Source organism: Alternaria arbusti, assembly GCF_024043155.1.
Source record: "Alternaria arbusti strain BMP 1465 chromosome Unknown scaffold_15, whole genome shotgun sequence".
Taxonomy (NCBI): domain Eukaryota; kingdom Fungi; phylum Ascomycota; class Dothideomycetes; order Pleosporales; family Pleosporaceae; genus Alternaria; species Alternaria arbusti.
Window position 1 is genome coordinate 48394 of NW_026249955.1, and position 24586 is coordinate 72979.

General features: G+C 54.3%; 7 protein-coding genes across 7 annotated transcripts; 4 read left to right on the forward strand and 3 right to left on the reverse strand.

Moving 5' to 3' along the window:
• Positions 1-39: 39 nt before the first annotated feature.
• On the reverse strand, positions 40-2675 carry J4E86_008866 (uncharacterized protein; the record flags this gene model as incomplete). Its single annotated transcript, XM_051449375.1, has 6 exons — positions 40-1009; positions 1078-1248; positions 1310-1947; positions 1998-2083; positions 2151-2536; positions 2602-2675. The coding sequence occupies 6 exons, from the start codon at positions 2673-2675 to the stop codon at positions 40-42; spliced, it is 2325 nt and encodes a 774-aa protein (XP_051299229.1).
• A 364-nt stretch (positions 2676-3039) lies between these two features.
• On the reverse strand, positions 3040-3768 carry J4E86_008867 (uncharacterized protein; the record flags this gene model as incomplete). Its single annotated transcript, XM_051449376.1, has 1 exon — positions 3040-3768. The coding sequence occupies one exon, from the start codon at positions 3766-3768 to the stop codon at positions 3040-3042; it is 729 nt and encodes a 242-aa protein (XP_051299230.1).
• Positions 3769-4301: 533 nt separating this feature from the next.
• J4E86_008868 (uncharacterized protein) lies at positions 4302-6099 on the forward strand (the record flags this gene model as incomplete). Its single annotated transcript, XM_051449377.1, has 6 exons — positions 4302-4463; positions 4519-4600; positions 4651-5011; positions 5066-5372; positions 5425-5656; positions 5708-6099. 6 exons carry the CDS (start codon positions 4302-4304, stop codon positions 6097-6099), a joined length of 1536 nt encoding a protein of 511 aa, XP_051299231.1.
• A 574-nt stretch (positions 6100-6673) lies between these two features.
• On the reverse strand, positions 6674-7913 carry J4E86_008869 (uncharacterized protein; the record flags this gene model as incomplete). Its single annotated transcript, XM_051449378.1, has 2 exons — positions 6674-7627; positions 7689-7913. The coding sequence occupies 2 exons, from the start codon at positions 7911-7913 to the stop codon at positions 6674-6676; spliced, it is 1179 nt and encodes a 392-aa protein (XP_051299232.1).
• Positions 7914-8372: 459 nt separating this feature from the next.
• On the forward strand, positions 8373-9824 carry J4E86_008870 (uncharacterized protein; the record flags this gene model as incomplete). The annotated part of the gene is made up of 1 exon (XM_051449379.1): positions 8373-9824. One exon carries the CDS (start codon positions 8373-8375, stop codon positions 9822-9824), a length of 1452 nt encoding a protein of 483 aa, XP_051299233.1.
• Positions 9825-15299: 5475 nt separating this feature from the next.
• On the forward strand, positions 15300-15746 carry J4E86_008871 (uncharacterized protein; the record flags this gene model as incomplete). Its single annotated transcript, XM_051449380.1, has 1 exon — positions 15300-15746. One exon carries the CDS (start codon positions 15300-15302, stop codon positions 15744-15746), a length of 447 nt encoding a protein of 148 aa, XP_051299234.1.
• A 3423-nt stretch (positions 15747-19169) lies between these two features.
• J4E86_008872 (uncharacterized protein) lies at positions 19170-24380 on the forward strand (the record flags this gene model as incomplete). Its single annotated transcript, XM_051449381.1, has 4 exons — positions 19170-19578; positions 19636-19759; positions 19811-20122; positions 20180-24380. The coding sequence occupies 4 exons, from the start codon at positions 19170-19172 to the stop codon at positions 24378-24380; spliced, it is 5046 nt and encodes a 1681-aa protein (XP_051299235.1).
• Positions 24381-24586: the final 206 nt, after the last annotated feature.

A 24586-nucleotide genomic window follows, 5' to 3' on the forward strand; every position in this document is an offset into this window, starting at 1 on the left:
CATCGCTCATACATTCATGATCCTAGCATGTGCAAAACGTCACTTCGGTAGCCATGCAAGGCTCTCAAAGAACTCCCTCTCTGTGTTACCATGGTCACCAAAGTCCGAAGTAAAGAACGCCTCGCTTCCATCCGAGTTGAGTAGATCAAAATCGAACGGATAGCCATCGAGGGATGGATAGCTCGGCATGCTATCCACTGTTGCATCGGCTCTGTCCGGTGTCATCCTCGGGCCTTGCGCTGTTGCTGCCTGTACATTTGCATGTTCGGATGCTGAAGGCCCAAAACGAGGATTCGTGGACCTTTCCGCTTTCTTATACCAGTTAAGAAGACCGTTATAGCCCTCTTCAGCTGAATCATTCGCTTCCGTGACCGCAGGTTGACTGGGTAATGGATTGAAGACGTGAAGTCGATGCAGCGCTGCTTCCAGTGTCTCTAGGAGTGACACTTCTGAACGCGCGGAATCGCCCGCCGAAGCCATTTCTCTGATCGCTTGAAGACCTACTTGTAGGGTATTTGCGAACTCGTTCGTACGGTAACACATGCTATAGGCGATCAAGACCAGCAGGGATGCGCGACAGGAACTATACTCGGCATATGACGACTTTGCAAGGCCCATGTCGCCCGTCTGCATGATTTGGCATGTGCTGATAACTTCCTTCGCAGCTGCAACGCAGTCCTGGACCAAGAAGTCCCACTGTGAGTGGGACTCGGATGCTTTCCTTCGGCGGACTTCTGGGGATGCGGCATTGGCGTCCTTGGACTGTACGTTGGTTCGCGCGTGACGGTGCGCGAGGATGAAGGGTCGTCCAATGAACATGTGCAATAGGCAGCACTCCAGTCGAGAGTGAATCAATGCGCGGGATTTTGGTAACTCTGCTTCGTGGTTCGCGGTTGGCGATAATGCACCCCCAGGAGGCGACCAGGGCCCTCGTAGGTTCGCCTTCATGTGCTTGATACGGTCCAAAATCACCCCGACTTCAGCGTTCGCACACGTTCGGAGACGCGATCTAGCAAAACATAGTCAGTTTATTACCTTCTATTTCCGTGTATAGAGGAAGTCTTGGTCTAGACTTACATTTCGTGATGGAATGCTTCAGCCTGCCTGGTGAGCTCGATTGATTCCAGGAGACCTTGAGGATCGAAACGGTCATCATCCATGAGATGTACTTCAGATCTCTGAGGCAGATCTGCATCGATATCGGATCGCACTATAGATATTGGGCGGCCGTGGTATATACCAATTTTTCTATTAGGTCAGACTTGTGAGTAAGAGGACGAGGTGGGATCGGAGTCAAGAACCAACAAACCTTTCCATGCAGTACACTGTCCACCAAATGCGACGCCTTATTTCTTTGGTTCTCGCATCGAGGACGTTACGCGAGACCTTTCGATGCATTCCGTTTTGTATGGCCACCTTGATAGCCAAGTTTAAATAGATGTAACTCAGCCCAGATGCATCAATGGGTAAGGAGTATAGGCCGAGAAGCAAAAGTGCCTGGACGCTGAGTAGCGAGCCAGCGTGGATGACTTCCGAAAGAAGCTTTGCCACCTGACGGTAAAAGCCGGATCCAATCTCGAGCTCCCAACTACTCTGAACTTCGAAGTTCGTTGCAACACCCGTGCTGTGAGTCTTGTGGCGATCGGGCGATTCTAAATGGACATATTGGGTTCCAACTGCCAGCACCATCAGTACTACACATATTGCAGTAACGTCTTTCGAGCGCAGTGAGACGGGGTTAGTATATACGTTGTCTAGGATGTCGTCAAACCAGCGTCGGTCTACATAGTAGTAGACGCTGGTGGCATGTTTGAAGAAGACATTGGTCAAGAATGTGGCAACCGGACGGGGTGGCATAACGGCAAGGACGTCCGAGATGGAAGTCGAGGCTGGATCTGCCTCGCCGACGCGAATGAAATCTGGCACCCGCGTTACGTTTTCCGAGTTCTGACAGAGATGGTGAGCAAACAGGAATAGACTAGGCTAGCAGTACGTACCTGCACATTGGCTTTGGCCATAAGATCGTCTATATTGCGTTTGATGTGCATGGAAAAGTTCCAATGAGAGAACTCGCCTGAGTAATCTGCACAGCGACAAAAGCTCTCGTCAGTGTACATGAGGGATTACGAGTGAGTTTACGAAGCACATACGGACTGTCGTGCCATCCACGCGGTCAATGGTACAATCCTCGTCTCCAATATCAGGGCTGTCAGAGACTTGGGCATTCACCGACAGCTCGATAGACTCGGGTACGATCGCATTCTGGTCGCGTGGTGGAGTGGGCGAAGACAGGGAATCGCACGTGCGTTGTAGAGAGACGATATCCAGGGCGAGGTTGGGGAAATGGTGTTTGACTATGAATTCCATGCATCGCATGCGGTCCATCAGCTCATTGGGCGAGGCGGGAAGACCCGGTCCTCGCTTGTCCACTGCAGCAGGTGCAACATTGTATCTACACGGTCGGCGCAGATGGCGGCAGCGTCTACAAGGTGTCCCATCCTCACATTTCTCTTTGAGACGGCGACACTCATCACACCTATGCGATGCTTGTCAGCCAAGACTCTACCTCGCGTTCTTCGGCGAGACAGTGGTGGGTCTTACGCGCGAACTGCTCGTTGTCGCTCTTCTGCCGCTAGATGACGCTTCTTGGTGGGTCTTGGAGGCTCGACGTCCATAGCTCAAGCTGACTAGGTATGAGCTGAAGTGATTGAGTTGGCGGAAGGGTTTTTAGCATACGTCGTGAGTTTACAGCTGTCAACGACGCCCCCTCACTGAAGCGCGAGCGATAAGACAGCCGAATGACGCGCAATGCAGCGACGTTGAAGCCGTCCAGCCTCCTGCAGGAACGCTCCGCACAAAGCTTGTCCGCTATCGGTTAGTAGTAAGCCCGGCTTATCACAGACGGCGATACCCGCATCCTCACAAAAGATAATGGCGAACCTCGGGCAAAATGCTGGAAGCGGGGAAAGAGCTGGTGGAAATGAACATTCTTTACTAATGTCGTTACGGGCTCGAATAGACGCAGTAGTAGTACTAATGTCATTGAGACTTCTCTACAATCTGCTTCGCCATCTCCATGAGACCTCCAGCCACCACCTCCAATTTCACATCACTAAAAACGTCGAGACAAGCTTCCTTCTCGTACACGGAGCTCCATGCTCCACGGAAACCGACTTTGGTGGCCGCTGCGACATCCCACATGTGCGCGGCAGCGAACCATTTCACGTCGTTTCCTCCAAATCGATTCCATACAGACTCATAGGCGCGGATAGCGGGTTTAGCCACGCCTAAGTTGTCGCAACTGACGAAATTCTCCAGCGGCATGTCTACACCGGCGCGCTCGAAATAGCCTCTGACTCGTTGCACATCCCCGGTGGTGAAGCACCAGACGGTAAAGCCGTTGTCGCGCAGCAGCTGGAATGTCTCCCGACAGCCAGGTCGCAGCTGTAAAGCGGAATAGCCTTCGATGCACTGTTCACGCTCCTCTTCGGTGGCTACAGCCCGAGGATCGGCGATGCCACAAAGACTAAGGGTACGGTAGAATAGTCCCCGGAGAACATCCTTATAAGGCTTGTAGCTTTCGGAGATGGACAAGAAGGTGAATTCCAGCTCAGCAGCTGTCTGCCAGGTGTATCCGAAGTGTTGCGCGGTCATGTGGTGAGGGCGAAGTTTTGCACCCAAGACTGAGTCTATGCGTTCGTAGTAGGCGTCGAACGATACGCAGGTGCCGACGACGTCGAACACGACATGCTTGAGAGGCTGTGTCATTTTGACTGTCGGTGTGGTGTGTGGTGACCAAAATCAAGGAGCTCGACAGCGGTTGATGCAAGATATGTCGACTTGGCATAAGGAGTAAAAGGCCTGTGGAGAACAGGCCCCTGCGTCATGCCCAGTACTCTCATGTTTAGCACTCGTGAGTACCTAGGTAACGTGCCAGTGGATGATAGAAGGCCGGCCCGGTCAACGTGACTGCCGCAGCGCTCGGACCAGGTGGTTATCGATCGCGACCGGATCGCGACCGGTTCGCTTACCCGGTTCTGCCACTGACACACAGGTACCTAGGTACGATAACGATGAGCAACAGTTTCAGCAGATTCCGGACCGGTGTCATTGTCTCTCGAGCTCGAACTTTCTAGATCGAAGTTGTAAGCTCGATGGCCGGGCTAATTACGGTACCCGGTCGATTTGCGAAATAGCGGTGATGGAGCACAGGTATGAAAGCGTGTACTATGTGGCTTGCCATGCGAAACATGCTCTCTGTCCGCCTGTAGAAAGTAGTCAGTCATTCTCAATTCCTCAACATGGTTTTACCAACTGCCAACCCTACCAAATCCTATTGGATCGAGGCTGCAAAATCGCCGTTGCGCAACTTCCGCTCCAGCGAGGCGTTGCCAGAAGAGACCGATGTGGCAATAATCGGCGGTGGTTACGCCGGCGCATCGACAGCTTACTGGATCAACAAAGTTCGTGACAGCACCAACATGAGTTGTCCGCTCATTAAGTCTGACGCATGATTAGTACACAGAGAGTGCTTCCAGGCAGCCTCATGTGACTCTCCTAGAAGCTCGTGACATTTGCGGAGGTGCCACCGGACGCAATGGTAATGGCACTTGCACCTTGCCCCTTGAAGCAATACCTAACAACAAACAGGAGGACAATTGAGGCCACATGCGTATTCTCGCTATGCGAAATGGTCGAAACGATTTGGCCCCCAGGGTGCCATGGAGCTCATCGAACATGAGATGGCTCATTTGCCGGCATTTAAGAAACTAACGGAGGAAGAAAACATCGCGGAAGAGGTCTGTCTCAAGTTCGGAGAAACGTTCGATGCGGCCATGACCGATGAGGCCTGGACGAGGCTCAAGGGCGCACTTGACGCCATGCGGAGGGATCATGGCGACGATCATGAGATTGTCAAAGTATGCAGAGTGATCGAAGACGCACACGAGGCGGAGGAGTTCACGCAGATGAAGGGTGCTCTGGCTGCAGTGGTGCATCCTGCAGGGCAAATGTCGGTTCTTCTCGATCATACTACTCCCACGCAAGCCTACTAACATCGTCTCAGATGGCCATACAAATTGGTGCACGCGCTTTTGCGCATCGTTCTACAGAGAGGCAATCTCAATCTGCAAGCCCATACCCCAGTCACGGATGTCTCAGCGCGGGACGCCCAGGGCTGGATCACAGTCAAGACTGAGCGCGGAACCATTCGTGCGAAGACAGTCGTCCACACGACTAACAGATGGGCTTCTCATCTTCTCCCTGAGTTCAGTAAGCTTATACTGCCCGACAGAGGGGCCATTGCCGCTATCAAAGCGCCTCCAGGATTCATAAAGCACACTGGTGCCCAGCATTGGGACTCAATGGTCAACGTAAGGCTTACAGATGCTCTCTTCACAATCGACGGCCCGCTGACGAAGACAGAATTACCATCTCCAGCTCCCTCCACCCTACAACACCATCATCATTGGAGGAGCAAGGCAACTTCTTGTCCACAAGCCAGGAGATTGCTTTCCCAACGATAAAGAGGATCAGCAGATTGCCGGAGCAGCTGCATTCTACGAATCTTGGGGTGCCTCAGACGTCGCAGGCTCGCCGGATGAAGTCCCCGCGGGGCTCAGCAAGGAAGTCAACGAAGGCGGCTGCTGGACTGGAAGTAAGATATGTCATATCAGTGAACTTGAAGTACATTCGGCTGACTGAATAGTGCAAACCGAATCTGCAGACGCGTTTCCGTTTGTTGGTACGGTGCCACAGCGGCCGGGTCACTTTATTGCCGCCGGATTCGCGGGACACGGTATGCCTCGTGTGTTGGGTTCAGCTGCTCACATCACGCCTCTTGTTCTGGAGTCGCTTGGTTTCGAATACAGCCAGCCCCTCATTGCCGCTTCATTCCCTCCACTGCCTCAACCGTTCCGCACCACCGCTGAACGGATTGAGAGACTCCAGGATACGAGCCTCAGTGCGCTCGCTGAGGAGTACAAGCAGAGATGTGGGGAGAGTGCGCAGAAGCCATTTTGCAATACTGCGAGGGTCATGACTGTTCTTGGGATTCCTCCTTCATGGGATGATGGCCAGCAGGTCATGGCTCAGCTATGATGTGAATGATTGTAGCTTGGAATAAGGCGAGAGTATTAGGGAATGCATAGTCAGGTAGATATAGACGAAAGCAAACTTGCAGCATATATGGAAACATAGCTTCGCGGTGCACAGTTGACAGGACCTGATGGAGACGCGTTGTCACGCAACTATCCGGTGTCACTGACTATACATTGCCCAAACGTACCAGTTCTTCCACATACGACCATAGGATCATGAAAATTAGGCTTCCCGTCCGCTCAGCCATATACAAGCATGATACCGGCGGATTAGTAGTTAGGTGGGTGACCACTAGCGAATCCCCGCTGTTGTATGGATTTTGTTCTTTTTGCTCTTGTTTTTTGCTGGCTGCGGAAGACGGCGTTGATCAACTCCTCGATACATGCTGTGAACTATCATGCGCTGATAATGTTCTTGGACGCGGTGAACACTAACAACTTCGATAGAACATTCGTATGACAGTCCTGGATCACAGGTCTTTGACCAGGCTCATGAGGCGTCTGCTAACGGGTCACTTCCTTACTCTCGCAAAGAGTTCTTCTGCCATCTTTTGTGCCCATGGAGAACCCAACTCTTATATACCCAGATAATACTTCCCCCGCTCATATGCATAGAAGCTGACGGCAGCCATGGGAACAACCTTGACATAGCCAATCGTCAATCCCACAAAGAATCCTTTGTAACCCCTCTCCATATATATCCTCCTTGTGACCTCTGGTATACTGAGCCGATGACCATCACCAACTACACCACCGACTTGCATGCGCCGCCGTATAACTTCCAATGGGTATGACACAGTCTGCGAGAAGAAGCCCGCAATGCCGCCGCTTGTCAACTCCGCCCAGTACCGCAGTTGTGCGGGTTTGTGACTTGTGGTGCTCGATTCCTCGCGCGAGGTGTTCGGTAACGTGGTATACGGAGCGAGGACGGGTATGCGCAAGAGATCGGACATGGAGTCGTGAGCGAGGAAGGAAGCGCCTGCGTAGGGTATCATGCCGAGTAATGTGGGTGTGAAGCCGCGGAAGAAGTTGGAGAGGCCAGAGCGCGGGGTGACCTTTTCTACGACGTGTGTCGCGGTTGCGGTGATGGGGTTCTTCGGTTGCGATACGCGTGGTGCTTGCTCGGCGTAGATTTTGCGTACGATGGTTGCGAGACTGCTGCGGCCTTGTTCGCTGGTTTCGAAGGCGAGGCGCACCCGAATGACTTCTAGTGGATATGTGAGGAAGACGCTCATCATGCCTGCTAGACTTCCCGAGAGAAATCGTCGCGTGGGTGTTTCCTGCGCCTGGTTCTTTATTATGCGGCCGCGTATTTGCTCGTAGGCGAGGAATTTGATGCCCGCATAGGGGAAGATGCGGAGGAGGGTTGCCGAGTGCCCTTTGAAGAGCCCACGTACGCCGGTGCTGACGTAGATGTCGCGTATGGCAGTCGGAAAGCCACTCCAGGAGCCGGCATATTTGGCGAATTGGGGGTTGCGGGTTTGGAAGAGGATCTTGACGCGGTCGAGAGGGCCTACTACTGTTTTCGCCTATACGCTGTTAGTATCAGATCCGACCAATCTCTCTTCATAGAGATGATTCTTGACATACAGCACATCCTGCGAATCCACCCGCCAATCCACTCTTGATCAGGTATTCCATGCTGTTCCTATCCATCTTCTGCCTCTTCGGCTCCATATTTGCGCCTCCCTCCTTCTTTGCCGACATGACGGCGTCATGGTCGGGTATTGTAGTGCCTGCGCTGGTTGTTTGCGCCGCAGTCGTGGTCATGATATTCGATTTGCTTCCGTCATAGCGGAGGAGATCCGTGGACATTCCAGAACAGACGTGCGTGGGGTTACCGCGACATGAATATCGTGTGTTTGTGTGTTTGCGCTTCCTTCCGTGTCGTCGTTTCGCGTGGCTATGACAGGACGCGTGTGCTGGGGGCGGGGCGTGGTCGCGTGTGTGTGGATTAGAAAGCAACGCCGTTGTGTGGTTTGGTGTTTGAGATGCCGCGATGACGTTTACCGAGGCTGATCTGCTGCTTTCGGCCGGTACTTCGCCCACACCATTCATCCGACGCTACCCTTCGGAAATGGTTTCCATGCAACACCACGACAACATCACGAGATCTCACATCAGATATTATACGCGAAATGTGTTTATGAGAGCACGCGATGATTATTTGGCGTGTTGTCGTTGAGATTGCAAACGAAAAGTAGCGATGACGTAAGACTATAGAATTGGTAGGAACTTTCCATTACTCTTCTCTCTCTTCGATCATCTCTCATCATGGCTTCGTCAAATCCAATCATCTACCAGAATGCGGAGGTGGACGTCATATTGATCGATATACCGACGTCAATCGCAGCAGCACAAGGCGACTGCGAGAGAGTGCTACTCTCTACTACGCCTTTGGAAGCGCCCATCGAACCGAAAGAGGACTACCGACCCAAAGCGAAGAAACCTAGAGCGAACGAGAATCAAGCACAAAGCGCGGTGAACACGCAGCATGTCGGACACCGTAGTTCGCCCCATGCGACAGTGGCAGAAGCCTCCCAACACGACTTCCAGTCTCCGCATCTTGACGACCTGCGGTACAAACTTCTGGCTGAACATGCACTCGGCCAAATACGCGCACAGGTTCCAGGGCCGTGGTGCACACAGCGCAAGTTGATGGCCCAGGAACCACTCCGCGGGAAAGATGAAGACATGGACGTTGATCAAATTTCCGAAAAAGAACTCGAATCTCGGATGAAGGAGTGGGCTTCATGGAGCGAGAGCAAGGAAGACGATACCGCATTCAATCTGCAGCAGATGATGGCTTCTCTCGGCGCGACTTCCGAGGTCGCAGAACCGGCCACTGTGGCACCAAAGTGGATGATGTCGTACTGCCCTGCACGTGAGACTGCAAGTAGTACACAGGTCGCTGAAACGGTCTCGCCAGACGCACAAACCGAACCATGGACAGGCGCCTTTCACAACCCCAACCACCACTCCCTGTCGCTATCCATCACCGAGAACACGTTGCAACCTGCTCAGCTGGGTCCGGAGTATCGTTTCACAATACCTCCTCGATCCACATTCTTCCTTAGCGATTCCACAGCGTCGGATGCCTTCCGTACCTCATTCCGTGAGCTTACGGACGAGTTCACCCTTCCACGACACTTCGACCTCGTACTGCTGGACCCACCATGGCCCAATCGTTCAGCCAAGCGGAAGGGCGCGTATGAACAAGTTGGCGGCATGCCGTACCTCAAGAAGATGCTGTTGAGCATGGATATCGACAGCTATCTGGAACACAATGCGCTGGTCGGCGTCTGGATCACGAACAAGGCAGCGCTGAGAGAGCATGTGCTCGGGCCCGGCGGACTCTTTGAAACATGGAACGTGGGCTTGATCGAAGAGTGGATATGGATCAAGACAACAACCAAAGGCGAGCCCATGTTCGACATTGATAGCACCATGCGCAAGCCCTATGAGATCCTACTGCTAGGTCGCGCAGCCCCAAACTCGTGGACGACAATGACACGCGCGCCAACAGTCAAGAGGAGAGTCATTGCTGCTGTGCCAGATATCCACTCACGCAAACCGTGCTTGAAGCAGTTACTTGAACCCTTTCTGCCGGATCCGACTGATTACAGCGCGCTTGAGGTCTTCTCTCGGTACCTTGTCAGTGGATGGACGTCTTGGGGTAACGAGGTACTGAAGTACAACTGGGATGGTTACTGGGCCCCGGCCTGAAGCACCGTGGCCTCTACGAAGTAGGGTTTCATGCTGCTTGCACATGGCATCTGTGGTGGCAAACAGTCATTGAGGGGTATGCGTGGGAACCCTTAGCTAGCTGGCCCGGACGACTATGATCCGTGCGAGTGTACGTTGTGCTAGAGCTCTGACCTTGTGGTTTCTGAAGAAAGCATATCATCCATGCACTCAGTCAATAGACGAGATAGTAATTGTAGTATAGTGTGATAAGAATGAAACCACAGATCATCCAGAGAGCCACTCATCCGTGAATGTAGATCTGCATCACAGCGATATCCGATTATCCGCCTTTCATATCTACAGCCAGTTGAACACACATCTCAACACACACTCAAACACAGCCATATCCACAGATCAACAGGTATACTCGAAGCAGTAACTGCCGAGAGCCTTTCCTTCCTTTTGCGTCTCCACCATGACGCCATATCCCCACCAGCTTCTTCATACAGAAAACCGCATCTCAAGAAACCGGCTAAGAAGAGATCAGGGTCTTGACAAAACCCACTCTATCTCCACCGTATACTGGAGAAATAGATGGAGCAAGAGGCAAAAGTGTGTGGACTGTGGAGTTCGATACCCACCAGCTCCACCCCACCACCACAACCCCAAATGCAACCCCACGTCCCTGAGATAATGACCCCGACTTCCTCGGAAAGCGGAGTATTCTCGCTCTCGTCAACTGAAACAACGAACAACAGTTCAGATGCCGAAGCAACACCAATAACCGCGGCACGCACAAACAGTCTCGAACGTGAGGCGAATTCACATGTCAAGCTCGGTGTGGCGTGGGGAAACTGCAAGCGCCCTACGCCCTCGTGATGTGATGGACACACCTGGGCAGTGTGTGCCCCGCGTGGGGTCCATTGGGGCAAAACTAAAACAAGTGACATATGCACGACATCCAGACTAACTGGCATCACGCCTTATCGAGTAGGCGAATGAGCGGAGGGGTGCTGCCGCGCTGTGAACTCTGTACCGTGAGGAAGAAGAGTTAGGTAGTGCTGGGTGAAGCGCCTTTGTCGCTGTCTTTCACTGTGCATGGCGGGAGAGGGCTGCGAGGCAGAGATGGGCCGCTCGGCGGATTTTATGTCTATCTTGTCGAACAGGCTGCAAACTTGACTTACGCTGAAGGGCGTCGCCGATGAAGGACGTAGAAGAGCAAAGGGCCAGGGCGTCTTGTAGGGCTCACCCATCTCATAGCCCTGCGTTCTTGCAAGTATTCTGTTCATCTGACAGATGCATACCGACTCCGACTACGGAAGTCGAAGGATCGGCATACTTGCATTCAGGTGTCGCACTGCATGAAGCACAAGATGGAGGTGAGCGGTGTTGGGACGCGGTATCCAGGCGGTGAGTCACCGCTTTGAGGGTTTCCTTTGTCTACAGGCTTGATCTGGTGTTGTTGGATTTGTTGCGGTGGGCTAGAAGGACGCTGTGTAAGCCTTGTGGTGTGCAAGTTGCTGGGATTGTAAGGCTGAGTGGTGGATTGCCTGGCATGCTGGGTGGTAACTGTGCGTCTGTAAGAGAGCCTTGGAGAGGTTTCGCAGATGTTTACCCCTCCATCGTGGGATCTGCATTTGTGTAACGAACGCCTCACGTATGTCGCAAACGTTATCAAATATGGCGAAATAGAAGTTTTGTGCAGTTTGATCGTCGCGGTATGAGTGCGACGATATGACTATCGTGTTGCATCCAGTCGCGCCTGCCAGATCGATATAGTCGCATGCCCTACTGCAGCGCCAACGCGAGAAGTCACTCCCACAGCTCCCGCTGCAACAAGATGTTTCTGAGTGCGTATCAGTATTTCCGCCTTCCACGGGTCGACAATCCGACAAGTGATCTCGCACCAGTCTAGCATGTGCATCCCCACGTCCACTCTCCATGCTGCAGGTAATTCTCCGCTCAACATCAGCCACCGGAATTTCTCCCCTCATCTCTAAACGGAAGAATTCCAACCGAAAGCGACTAAACACTGTGTACTCTACACAACCACGGATGATCTCTGTTAGAAGCCACCTTACCTGCCTGTCGAGTACCTAGTGACATGCAGCCTCGATGCAGAGCGATGGCTGATCGTAACGGCGGTCTAGGCTGCGAGATTCCCATGGTACATTTCATTCCTGCCAAACAGCTACTGCCGGCTGCACTTCCCAAAGAGGAAAGTGCAAGGAGTCTGGTAGTGTTTGCAAGATGGCGCTGGATTCCTGGGCTTGCGCATTCGATAGCGAAGTAATAGTGCAAGGCCTGAAATCTGTGTTTTCTTCGCTTGAACCGTTCGTACCGCTCAAACCGCGGCCGTATTGATTTCTTCACCATGGATCCACTCACCGCCACTGCACGGTATTGTTGCATGAGCTGAAGCGACAACACCTGCTCCACAGCCACAGCACCCGGCCGGTTTTCGCCAGCACCCATGAATCGTGGGTTTGCAGTCTCACGAAAACATGTCGGAGTTACTTGTTTTGTTACTCCACTTCGGAGCGCTGAGATTTTTACCCAGTTGAGTCGTCTTATCGTTCGGATCCACATCGGACCTTCCATGTAAGGGAATGACGGGCTTCTAGTCGAAGGCTGTAGCCGCACCATAAGCACGATGATGCTACCGGCCCACTCACGTGCAGTTTCACCGAGATGGAATTTGTTGACTTCGTACTGGCATGTGGATATCGCAGCAGAGACTTTTGGCGATGGATTCACGTTTGCAGGACTGCAGGAAATAATAACGCCGTGGCCGACGTAGTGCGGCTCTGCTGCCCGACGACGTCATTTTTGAAGTTTGGTGATGGCATAGAGACTTGATGAAGGCAAGTGATACGGGGTTGGTATGGGGTCGAGGATGGGGTCAGCGGCACAGTTGCTTTGTCGGCCTTGGTTGTGGGACAAACGTCGTCATGAACAGGTGCTGTTTCATGGGTCGGCAGACCCTGCGTCGTGCTCGAGGTTTTGCAAACAGCCAGGTGGTGCCTTGCATGCGCACTTGCAAACAGGGGAACCCTCCTGGACGGTTAGTTGAAGTTTATTGACAACCTTCCGAGCTTGGTCGCCCGCCCGCATTCTGTGCAGCAATAGCTGGCGGGCTAGGAGTAGCGGGAACGTGGTCTGGACAGCTGGCCGACCTTCTGACCGAGTCGCCAAAGTGACCAAACTGTCAGCACGGCGAGAAAATGACCGTGGTGTGAGGGTGAAATGGAACCTCGGCAAAGGCAATATGGGTGTTGCTCGACGCGAGGAGGCGTGCACGAGCCCTTTTGAACGGCGGCGCATGGAAGAATGGAAGAACCTTCCACACTAGGCGGACGGACTCTCACGATCCCCAGTTTCCTGAGCGAGCACAGACGCTTTTCTTCACCCGACCCCAGATTACCGGCAGAGTGTGCAGGCTGAACGGGTCGCGAAAACGTGGAGATGAAGCAGGGTGCTATATTGCTGTATCCAGCCGAACGCAGACACAAACAATGTAACCGACAGGGCTGACCTTTGTGCTCCGTTTCCTTTATGGTGTTTGCGAATTTATAGGCACAAAGGGCTTATTTGGGGGTACCGTTGCAGTAACGATGCGAACGGGAGGGTGTGCTCACTGCATGCGACGGACATTACAGATCTCTTCTCAGCCTCCCGCACACTGCAGGTCAGCCGTAAGCGTTGGAGTTTCCTCGCATTATCATGATCCAAATGCGTGCATTCAGGTCGCACAAAGTTACTGGACTTTGTTCGGGGGCAAGACGGATCCGCAGCGGCTGCAAGTATGACTCCTGCGAGGCGTCTCACGGCGCGATAATGGCGGTTGTGAAAGTGCACATTGTATGCCGGGCCGGCATGTACCTCGCTACATTAATTGGTGGCAATGCTACTTTGCTTCGCACGTCGCAGAGTAACTGCCGGCTATGGAACGCTACTGGTGGTGAGGTTGTCAAGGGGACCCGCAGGCTAGAAATTGTCTCGGAGGGCTCGAGTGGGGAGGACCCTGAGATCGGCGCGATGCATGTGATGGCGACTAATGCACCCCATGAGCTTGACCGGGTAAACCTCGATGCGAAGGGAAGGACATGTTCCGAGGGTTCATTCTTCCTTTCTTTACAATTTGGGAAGCTTTGTGGAGTGGTTTCGTTTCGAAACGGCGAGGATCTGCTTGGGTGTGGTCGGCGCAGGGACGGGGGCAAGACAGGTGGCCACTTGCGACACCTGAATCAGGGCGTCAAACAGCCAGATGACTGTTTGGGCAGCATGCGCAAAAAACAATCGATATAATTCATTTCACAAGACGCACGGAGAAGCGGACAGCAACCCGGGGCAGGCGTTTGGGTTTCCTTTTGCGGATGTCAGAAGCCGCCGGATGAAAGCGTGGGGAGGGCAGCTAGGGTCTCCCTATGCCATCCCCGAGATGATCCTCTGACATTAAGCTTACTGCATCTGGGCATGCGATGAATCTTATCCTCGCGGAGACGGGCGTGGCGCGAATTGAGTCGTGGGGTGTGTAACCGCTGTCACTGTCACATCCCTCGTTCAGGTCTTTTTCTGGATGGCGTGCGTCGATAATTAAACAAGCCAGGTTTCTAGAGTACTGTCTGGGTGACGAGGCAGGTTTGAAGAGTTTAGCAGGCAGCAGACTCTGCCTGCTGGACGAGTCATCGTTGCATCTTGCATGTGCGCACGTCGATAGGGCCAGCGATAGACAAGCGCAGACAAGCGATGGCCAGGCGATAGGGCGAAGGATGGGCTGCCATGTCACGGTCTTCATGCCCCGACAGCCGGGATGGACTCACAGGCGCAGCGGAGCATACGGGGCTGACGGCTGCGGTAGCCAGAAATGGCAGCCTTTGTGAAGGGGCGGTCTGAGCTGCGTGGAAGCTCCGCCAACCACAGTGCACCCCCTCCAAAGAGCGGTCGCTCACCGACACATAACAAAAGGCAAATCATAAAGCGCCAAATAAAAGCGTTTCATGCGGACCGGAGCGAGGCGTGGAGAGTTGATTGTTTACGGCGGAGGATATATGGAACCCTCCCCACGGCCAGGCCTTCATCTGATCTTCATTCGAGACACACACACACACACACACACACGACCAGAGCTTCAGCCTGACTCGAACGCCTGACCAGCGCAACCCCGTGGCTTTTATTTAATCGAGCCCCCCGAACGCCCACCCACCGTCGCATCGCTAGATCCAAGATCGCAAATCTCCCACATCGCTTTCCGAGACGCAGCCCGACGCTACCGGAGTAGCACCCGCAACCCTGTTTTTCCACCTGCCCCCAAACCCACATCGGCGTCATACATCATCAACCGCCCCTGCACCTCGGTCCAGTTGCCGCGACACTAGACTGACGAAAAAACCACGAAAACACACTGCAATCTTGTAGTGCCGAAAGTGCCCGCAAGTGTGTATATACAATAGCGACCCACCCCGTACGCTATACTCACACCAATATTCACCCTCACCACCAACCCTCACCATCATGCACTTCGAATCCTCTCCAGGCTCCTCTCCCAGCTCCTCGCCATCCAAGTCGATGCCTATTAGCATCTCGCCCAGGAACATGGCTTCACCAACATCGTCGCTGTACAGCAACTACTCTACCAGCTCTTCATCATCCCGCGGCTCAACATGTGCTTACCCATCATGGCCTACGGGCCCATCGCTGGACCACCGCAGCGCACCCTCATCCTACATCAGCGACGCAGACCTCTTTGGCGAGGACTTTGACGACGACTTTGCCTGCCCGTTCCTCGACAAGGCGCCCGCTCCACCGCGCCAGTACCCCATGGCGACAGCACTCCCCGTCTTGCCACCACTGTACGCGCCCAAGAAGCCCAAGAGCGAGCGCCGCCGCAGCAGCGGCAAGCAGCGTCGCACTTCCAAGCCCATGACTCCCATCTCCGAGTCACCAGAGCAGGTTGAATGAGCAAGCATCGCCCGATAGCATTCGTGTTATTGTAAGTCTAAGTCTCATGCATCGAATCGCGTCGCAGGACTAACGGCGTTATCAGGACTTATCTTGACAACATCGACGTCACCATTGTAGGCGCGCGCGTTGGCTCCCGTCAGCAGCGCGCTGGCATGGCTGAGTGAGTCACATGAGCTCGCAGTCAGTCAGTTGCCACAGTCAGCCTCACTCAGCATCCCTCACCGGGACCTGAGTTTGCCGCGTGTCGCGCCTCAGCCATCTGACATGGCATGTGTTCTCGCATCTTACTTCAAACACCGCGACATGTTACAGGAGCTGGTGGATGCAACCTTCCCCTCTCCCACATGTCAGCCCCAGTCACACTGTTGCTTGCCAGCGGTGTGAACGTGGACGCCCCCACCGTCGCTGTCCACCACACGACAGACGGCCCTGGGGTCGCGCACTCATCACTTGCATCGTCCAGAGTCGTTTGTGTGCGCAAACGTCTGGACCGCGTTCTTGTGCCGATCCTGGCGATCACGCAGAAAGAGGAGGAACTCCAAACACCTTGGAGAGCGACAGAAGAATCGCATTGGAGGAGCGATATTGTGACGGATCTTCACATTTGCAGGTTCCGCGGCGTTTTTTTGCCAGACTTGGCCTTTCTTTCTCTCGATACCCCCCGCTTCCGCAAATCGGAATGCGAAATATGTATGCGCGCTTGTGTGCGCAAAAGGAGCGAGGCTTATTGTGGCTGATAAGCTGTCTCGCCTGTTTTTCCCTTATTGATACCCCCACCATCCAGCCATCGTTTAGATAGATACCCCATTTGAATTTTACTGCTCGTCTTACCTTGACAACAACAGACATATCCTTGCCATGTCCACATAGATTGCGCTTTTCGTGATGCCCGCCCTGATATAGGATAGCGATGTGATGGGGATGTGATGGGCTTCGTTAGCTGAATTTTGGTGTGTGATTGTTGAGATGTGTGGCGCTCCCAGAGCGGGCTTCGGTAGTTCTACCATGTTTCTTCTGCATGATGCAGCGAACCCGAATCCGTGGTGGAATATCGCTTTCCCTCTCCTATGTGTCCTCGAGTCGCGAACGAAAAAGCAAATTGCTGAACGACCAGTTGGGCGCTGTACACGCAACGTCATTTTGCAGAGTCTCGCATGCTGAGTATAATATTGTCGCTGGGAGGCCCTACCGTCCCAATTCGGCAATCCCTTACTATGCGCTCCATGGAAACATGCCTCAGACTCCTTCCCTTCCTCATCGTCAATATTCCCATATATCGCGAAGATGTCCTAAATTAAGCTTTGCTTCAAATCTCGCGGGATCCATCTGTACTGGACGAACATTCTTTTCTTGCACGGATCCGCATATCGGTCATGCTGTATCACCATACAGTCTAGCTGGACCTGCAGTGCTGATAAGCTGCATGCTTGCCTCACCTAAATTAGTCCGCACGCAAGCTGTCCAGGAACGACACGCGATTTGTGCGAGACATCTCTCTAATTTTGCGTCCCCCGCTGTTGTCTTGCGAATGCCGTGGGGCAGAGTACACAGTACATTCAAAAAGAGGGGCGAAATGCGTGTGGCTGGTAGACGGTGTAGAGAAGTCCGGGATGAAGATCCTTAGTCGGGCGCTTCGCTTGCAGCAAGCCTTGAAGCGGAAAGGAGTGTGAATAATTCATCACGGAACTAAGGCAATGTGTGCCCAACTTCATGACACCCACCCCCGTTTCTGCGATACCGTTGGGTATAGCTCGAACGGTGTAAGACGCTGTTGAGAGCTAATGACACGGCCTGAAGCAGCTTTGCTAAATTGTTTCTTCATGCCGAGAGGAAACACGAGGGTTTTGTAGCCACTATGAACTGGCATGCATATATCACGACCGGGGAACGACGCTCGCATGCCAGATCGGCGGAGCTTTGACTTGCTTGAAGCTGACGGGGCGGGAGTAGATCGGTTGTGCTTGGTTAGCGACGTGTGCTTCTGTGTCTCCTGCCTCTGCAGCGGCACGTTATGCTTTGTGCTTGGTTCAACGACAGAGGGTGGTGGTTCCTGGGCCGTATATGTATGTATCAACACATTAGTCGGGCATGGATTGCAAGACGTTACCATGCCCCCGCGATACAAGCGGCTGGGTTTGAATGTGAAGTCGGAACTACCATCTCCTGGGGTCTCGCACGTCATGCGCGAAGTGTTGATGTTTCTTCCGGGACGGGCCATGGCTTGTGCAGGATAGTCGTTCAGGGACCGTGACCTTTGTGCCACCAACTTACATATCCGCTCCCGAGCGTTGCGGGTTGAGCGCGTTGCGCAAAAAGCTTAGGCACGATGCGCTAGCTGCCACGGTCAAGGCCGCGCAGTATGCGAACGGCTGGCCAAGCGGCAGGAGAGAAAATTGTGAACATGTCGTGATGGCGCTACCGTCACCGTACTTTGAGAAGAGTCATGCCAGCGTCGAGAACAGAGAGTCGTTATATGCATCGAGTCGACGAGGCATGTCGCATATTTGAGCACGTAGGGATCATCCTTTACGGGCCGGTCCAAGGCGGCCGCACCGCGATCTGATACGCTGGTTTCGAGCGCGAAAGTGTGATGATTGTGCGGTAGGCACATGTGCTGGCCAATGAGGGCGGGCATCTCGTGTACTCTGTCGACCCCAGTCTTCCGCGTCTTCGTCCCTGTGCCGTTGAGCCCTCTGAGAGGCTGGTCTGTAAACCCACGCAGGCACGCCGGCGCGAACCTAACCATTAACGTGCGGTGTCACCAACTTGGCTTCCAGGATGGCAGCATGCGTCTGCTTCGTTCGTCGAGTCCCCGAAGGTCCAATGTCGACCTTTCACAGCTGGCGAGCGAATGAGGCTGCGCAACCCCAGCCCGTTAACGCCTTTCGCTGCCGGGTATGCTGCTCGTTGGCTGGACGGCACCAACCGATGCCATTCGTACTATTTCGAGCGAGTATCAGTCGGGCTTTGGAGCTCTAAGCGCCGTTAGTGATAGGCGGGCGTCCACGCGCTTCAACTCACACATCGCCTGCGCTGTTGTCGCTTTTTCTCTACCTTCTCGCTGCTTGCTTGCTTGTCTGTCTCTTCAGCTGCACGTTGTTGTACCGCCGCATAAGACGAAAGCGGTACCCAAGTTCTGTTTAACCGCCTCAACTTTGATCCCTGTAGAGACCGGGGCGGGGCCAAAGGGTACCCTCCTCCAGACGCCGTGGAGCTGTCAGCGCATTGCTGTTTAGCGCGCTCTTGCTCTCTGCAGTGAGTTGGATTCCCCTGACGTCTTGCAGTTTCACACTCGCTCTTGTGCAAGCTCCTGATTGTACTCCCGTTATCCCAAATCGCCATCGTCTTCAACGTTATGCGCTTCGCGGGCCCTTGCGGACCTGACCCGACTGACGACCACCCATAGATCCAGCCCTCACCATGTCGACTGGACTAAGACAGCGCGCGAATTCCAATTCTATCAAAAGCAACTCGGTTCGGTCCACAGACGTCAAGCTCAAACCCCCGACGCCGGGCCAAGATGAGTTCGCATTCGAGCCCTGTGCAGCAACAGGCTCCTTCCTGCTCTATGCGCAACGCAACGTAATACTGGTCCTCCACCACGACACACTGGCGATAGAGCGCCGCTTTGATAGGCATCGGGAAGATGTATCGTGGATATCAGTCGACACAACAAGCGAAAGGGGAGCAGGCCGGTTAGTCGTCTCGTACGACGCCGGCTCAACTGCAATTGTGTGGGACTTGTTCACGGGCGACGAGGTGGCGAGATTTGCGTCGTATGAGCAGATCCGCGTCGCGACGTGGATGAGAAATGGAAATGTTGCTTTTGGTGAGTGACGGGATCGGGCAGTCGCCATTGCCTGTTCGGGTGCTAACATGTGCATAGGGAACGCGCAGGGCAACATCATCCTGTTCGAGCCTTCCACATCCGAACACCTCTCTGCCAGAACCATCTTCGACCCCATCACCGCACTCGCACCAGCTTCAGACTGCAGAACATTCGCCATTGGGTGCGTACAAGGGACATCCAGTGAATTGGGCATCAATGCTAACACCTGCAGGTATCTCAATGGCTCAATCCTCATTGCCACCCTGCAGCCATCCTTCACCATCCTGCATACTCTCACCACCCCAAGGAACCCTTCGCCTATTGCGGGTCTCGCCTGGCATGGCTCTTCATCAAAGCAAAAGTCCGAGATGTTGGCGGCCCAAACATCAGACGGCGACCTCCGAGTATGGAGTGTTCCCAAGGCCCAGCACGGCAGTGACGCCCCATGTGTAATCCGTGTGCTCAACCAAAAGGAACAGAGAGAGCCCGGACCTTGCTGGTTTGCCTGGTCAAAGAACGGCAGGATCATACAGTACACCGAAGGGTATGTATCTTGGCATGCGCTGTCAATTCGTCCTCCATGCTAACACGTGATATATAGTCAAACCTGCGCATGGGATGTCCGTACCAAGAGAGTGTCGTACGAAACTGTGCCGACAACCGATGGCATCGCTGCGATCTGCAACTACGGTCCTACTGCCACCCTCTTCACCATTGGACGCAACTCGAGCATCCAACAATACGACATCAACCCCAGCAATGGACCTGCCACCATGGTAGCTAACGTTCAGCATGCGCCTGCCAACACGCCTCCATCTCCACCAAGCTCTCTGGACGAACAGCAAAAGCAGATGGAGACACCACTTACTGCTCTCCCATCGAAGTCGCTCCCACTAATGCTTGCCGACTCAGAAAGTAGTGCCGACGAGGGTGTCGCCATGTCACCGCTGCAGAAGATTGCCCAAGAAATGGACCAGCTAGAAGAGGAGCGTCGCGATCGTGTTGGTCCCCTCAGTCCTGTGTCCAGCCGGGGCTCCCAGAGCTCCCGATCATCTGGCAGCGGCCGCGCTCCCCGTTACCGATACGACAGACCATCGCATGGCTCAGCGTCGCAGAAATCCACCAGATCGAAGGGCTCGAACGGCTCCGGTACCATTTTCTCGTCCGGCACGTCATCCCTTGCTGGCACTTCAACACGCGAAAGCGTTTCCATCCGATCGATATCATCAGCTGCATCTTCATCCCGGTACGGCTCCTCAGCTCTCCGCAAAGAGGTCCTGCGAAGTCCGGAAGAATCCAAGAAGAACCAGCACATGGACCTCTTCCCGTTCACCAAAATGAGGCTGAGCGACGTACCTTTCCGCCCCACGGATCTTGGGCCAGATCGCACCCCAGACGATCTTCGACTCAACATGCTCAAGGTCGTGTTTGGTTGGGACCAGGACATCGAGGATCTAGTACAGGACGAACTGGCACGTCATTCTCCCGGTTCCGCCGCTGCAGTCCTTCTTTCGAAATGGCTTGGTGACCTCGGCGCTGATCTCATGGCTTCCATGGTCGGTTCTGAGTCAATGACTTCGTCTGACTGGATGTTGCTGGCTCTGAGCAACATGGGTCAAGGCTCGCAAAAGAAGGTCGGTGAAGCCTTCGTTCAGCGTCTCCTGGAGAAGGGCGACATCCACCCCGCCGTGGCCATCTTCCTCGGATTGGGTGAATACAACGACGCCATCGAGGTCTACGTGTCTCGGAAATATTACATGGAGGCCATTCTGCTAACATGTTTGACATTCCCAACTGACTGGCAGAGGCAATCTTTCCTAGTCCGCAAATGGGGAGAGCATGCAGTTCAACACGGCAGAGCGGAGCTGGCTGTGCGATGTTTCTCTTGCATGGGTCTCGAAACTACAGAGCCTTGGTTCTCACCACGTGCGCAGGATGCCGTCTTCTCTGCGCAGAAGCAAGCGCTTCTAGGCTCACAAATGAGCCCCCCTCTGTCGCCTCCTAGTGGTAGTGTTGGCAGTAGCCGAGTCGCGGCCAGGATGGCCTCACTCAAGCTCGTCACGGACTTCACGCGCGGACCTCAACCCAGGCAGATCGTCCGAGAAGAGGACGAAAAGACACCCATGAACGCCGGTGTCACGCCTATCGCAGAATCAGCTATCAGCCCAGCTGTAGGCCATGGTGGATGGCTTGGTCGTGCTGCACGTGACGCCTCCAGGGAGCCGTCATCGGCACGAACTGCCACACCAGGTTCATACAGCAGGAAGCGTTTTCCTTCGCGATCTGACGCTGGCCGCAAGACTACCAACAACGAAGTCCTTGCTTCGTTGGCCATCCCGGATCGAGGTCAGCGTAACGAGTCTCATCCAAGAACTGCCATTGACAATATCGGCCGCGAAGCGGAGACCTTACCATTCTCGACACGCCGAGCAACAAGTGGCTCCAAAGATTTCGTCCTTTCCGCAGCGACTTTCAACCCGGGAAAATCGAGCGATCACCTACCTTCCCCAGCAGCTGGAGTGTTCGATGTTCTCGAGAAGAAACGTGCCGAGTCTCGCGGCAGCTCACGCAGTCGTAACATTCAAGAGCTTCACCTTGACATGCCGGACGCTGTAGTTGAAACAGGCCCAGAGACAGGCTACAGCAACAGCAAACTCAGCCCACCTCTCACCGGCGCAAGCATCAAGAGCGCCAAGGCACGCAGCATTGATCAGTACATCAGCAGTCTGGAAGAAGCAAACCACTATTCTCAGAACCGTGCCAACTCCAGAAACGAAGAGAGGCCAGCTTCGCGCACTGCGCGCACCCGTAGTCGCACTCGTGAGGAGTCACAGAACCGCGGACGATCGGGTGTTCGCTACATTCGTCAAGGGAAGCGTTCCCCGTCCTCACCTGTGCCAATGTCTCCTGAAGACGCAGGTATCTATTCTTCACAGAAGAAGGAAATGGGAACTAGCACGGAAGATTTCGATGATGAGAGGTTCTACAAGATGAGCATTGCTTCTCCGGCTGTCACAGAATCTGTTGCCAGCACCCGCACTGCACGCAGCCGGGCACGACAGGGAGTCAGCAAGACAAGATCCTCGTCCAAGGCAGCTACTCGCCGCACTGAATCTCCTGAAGGTGCCGTACGGGCCCGAAGCAGAGGCGCTAGCCGCGCATCAAGTCGTCGTGCAGTTGAGGGTCGCGGACGAAGCGCTCAGCGCGGAGAACACTCCCCCGTCTCTCCTCAACCCATGCAGCGCGACGATGATGAAGGATTTGCTGGATATGAGCCCCCTCGCCAGCGACACCGCAGCAGTAGCCGCCGGCCTTCTGACAGTGCTATGAGCAGCCGTCGAGAAGCCTCCGAAGAGCGCCGCGCGCCACGAGACCGATCCGTGAGCCGGAAGCCCACGCCATTCCTGAGGGAATCTAGCCGTACACGAGGTTACGGTCGCGATGCTTCTCCTGATTCATTGATTTCAGGGCGTTCGGGTGCGTCGCGCATGCGCCCTACCACGTTGTCAAGGAGGGCCCTGGCCGCTCGTGAGTTGGAAGAGCGCAGACTGTCTTTGGCTCGCCGGCCATCCGCTCCAGTCATTCCCCATCCTGGAGATCTCGCATTCCGACCAGTGTCTCACGAGCGGTCGAACACTGATGACATGCTAAACTCAATGTCGATGTATCGCGATCCAATTACGAGAAGCCAAACAGCGGACCCGGAGATGACCAAGAGAATCGGCGGCGCAGGACCAACATCAACGACATCTGTACCAATTGGTCTTCCCGCCAATCCTCGTGCCATGCGTCATCCCAGGTACATGACTGCTGACCCGAATGATGAGGATGACATTCCAGCAGTGCCAAGTATCCCAGACAACATGCAATTCCAAGACTCGCACTCTGGAGAGACAGACGACATTGGGCCTCTACTTCCCGCAACCACTTTTGGTCAGCCTACTGCACCTCCAAGGTCCATGTCGGCACCTCCACAGGACATTCTCCCATCCAGCACCTACAACTCGCCTACCTTCCCGATGGGCAGACGCCCCTCTGTAGGTGGATCTCGCGGTCACTCTCGCCAGAACACTATGCCCGATGTCCTTCCTCAGACCAACTACAAGCGCCATAGCCCGCCGCCCATCACTGCAAGCATCGCCGAGACGATTCACGAGGGTCAGAACCAAGTCATCATCATCGACCAGGAAGAAGACAGAGCCCCTCCTCTACTGTCTCAGCTCCAGCACCTAGCAACCCCACCGCCTCCGCCACCACCACCGCTAAACCTTGGTGGCCACAACGGCAACGGCATCGGTATGATCAACATTGCCATCGACAGCAACAGCCCGGGCGAGAAGCCCATGGAAGTGTCACCTACCAACCCTTCCGCTACAGGCTCCCCACATGCACACCGTCGGGGACGCGGCAGTGTGAGCGAAAACCTGGGTATGACATTCAAGCGCGTAACTGAACGCATGCGTAGCACCAGCCGTGGGCCTCAGCGCGCCAAATCCCCACCTATCACTATGACCCGCGCTGAGCGATCCCCCTACGAGAGCGTACCAGAGTTCTCCTTCCCCCGCGGACCAAACACGAGATCCCCTCCTGGCGACTCGGGCAACCACCACGACTCGTACTTCAACCAGGTTCCTCCTCCGCCTCCGCCGCCACCACCGATGCCCCAGCCCATGGAGCAAGTCATTCCTCCGGACAACGGTCAGCCTTTCTACAGGAACCCCAAGGAGCTCCGCGCCAATATGCCTCCCAACACTCTCCAAGCTGGTGTATACCAGGGCGGCGAAAACACCCCCATGATCTAGGCTCTTAGGCCTTCATCACCCTTTTCCTCATATACCATGTACAACTGAGACGGCCTACTATAACGACAAACCTTTGCATCTTCAACACTCTCCCTGGCAACCTTGACCGTTGATAACAACATCTACTTCTCCACCACCTCCTTTGGCATCTTTTACCATCATCAAGCGTGTCATTACCGCATTGCTCTATTTATCTTGTCTTTCTT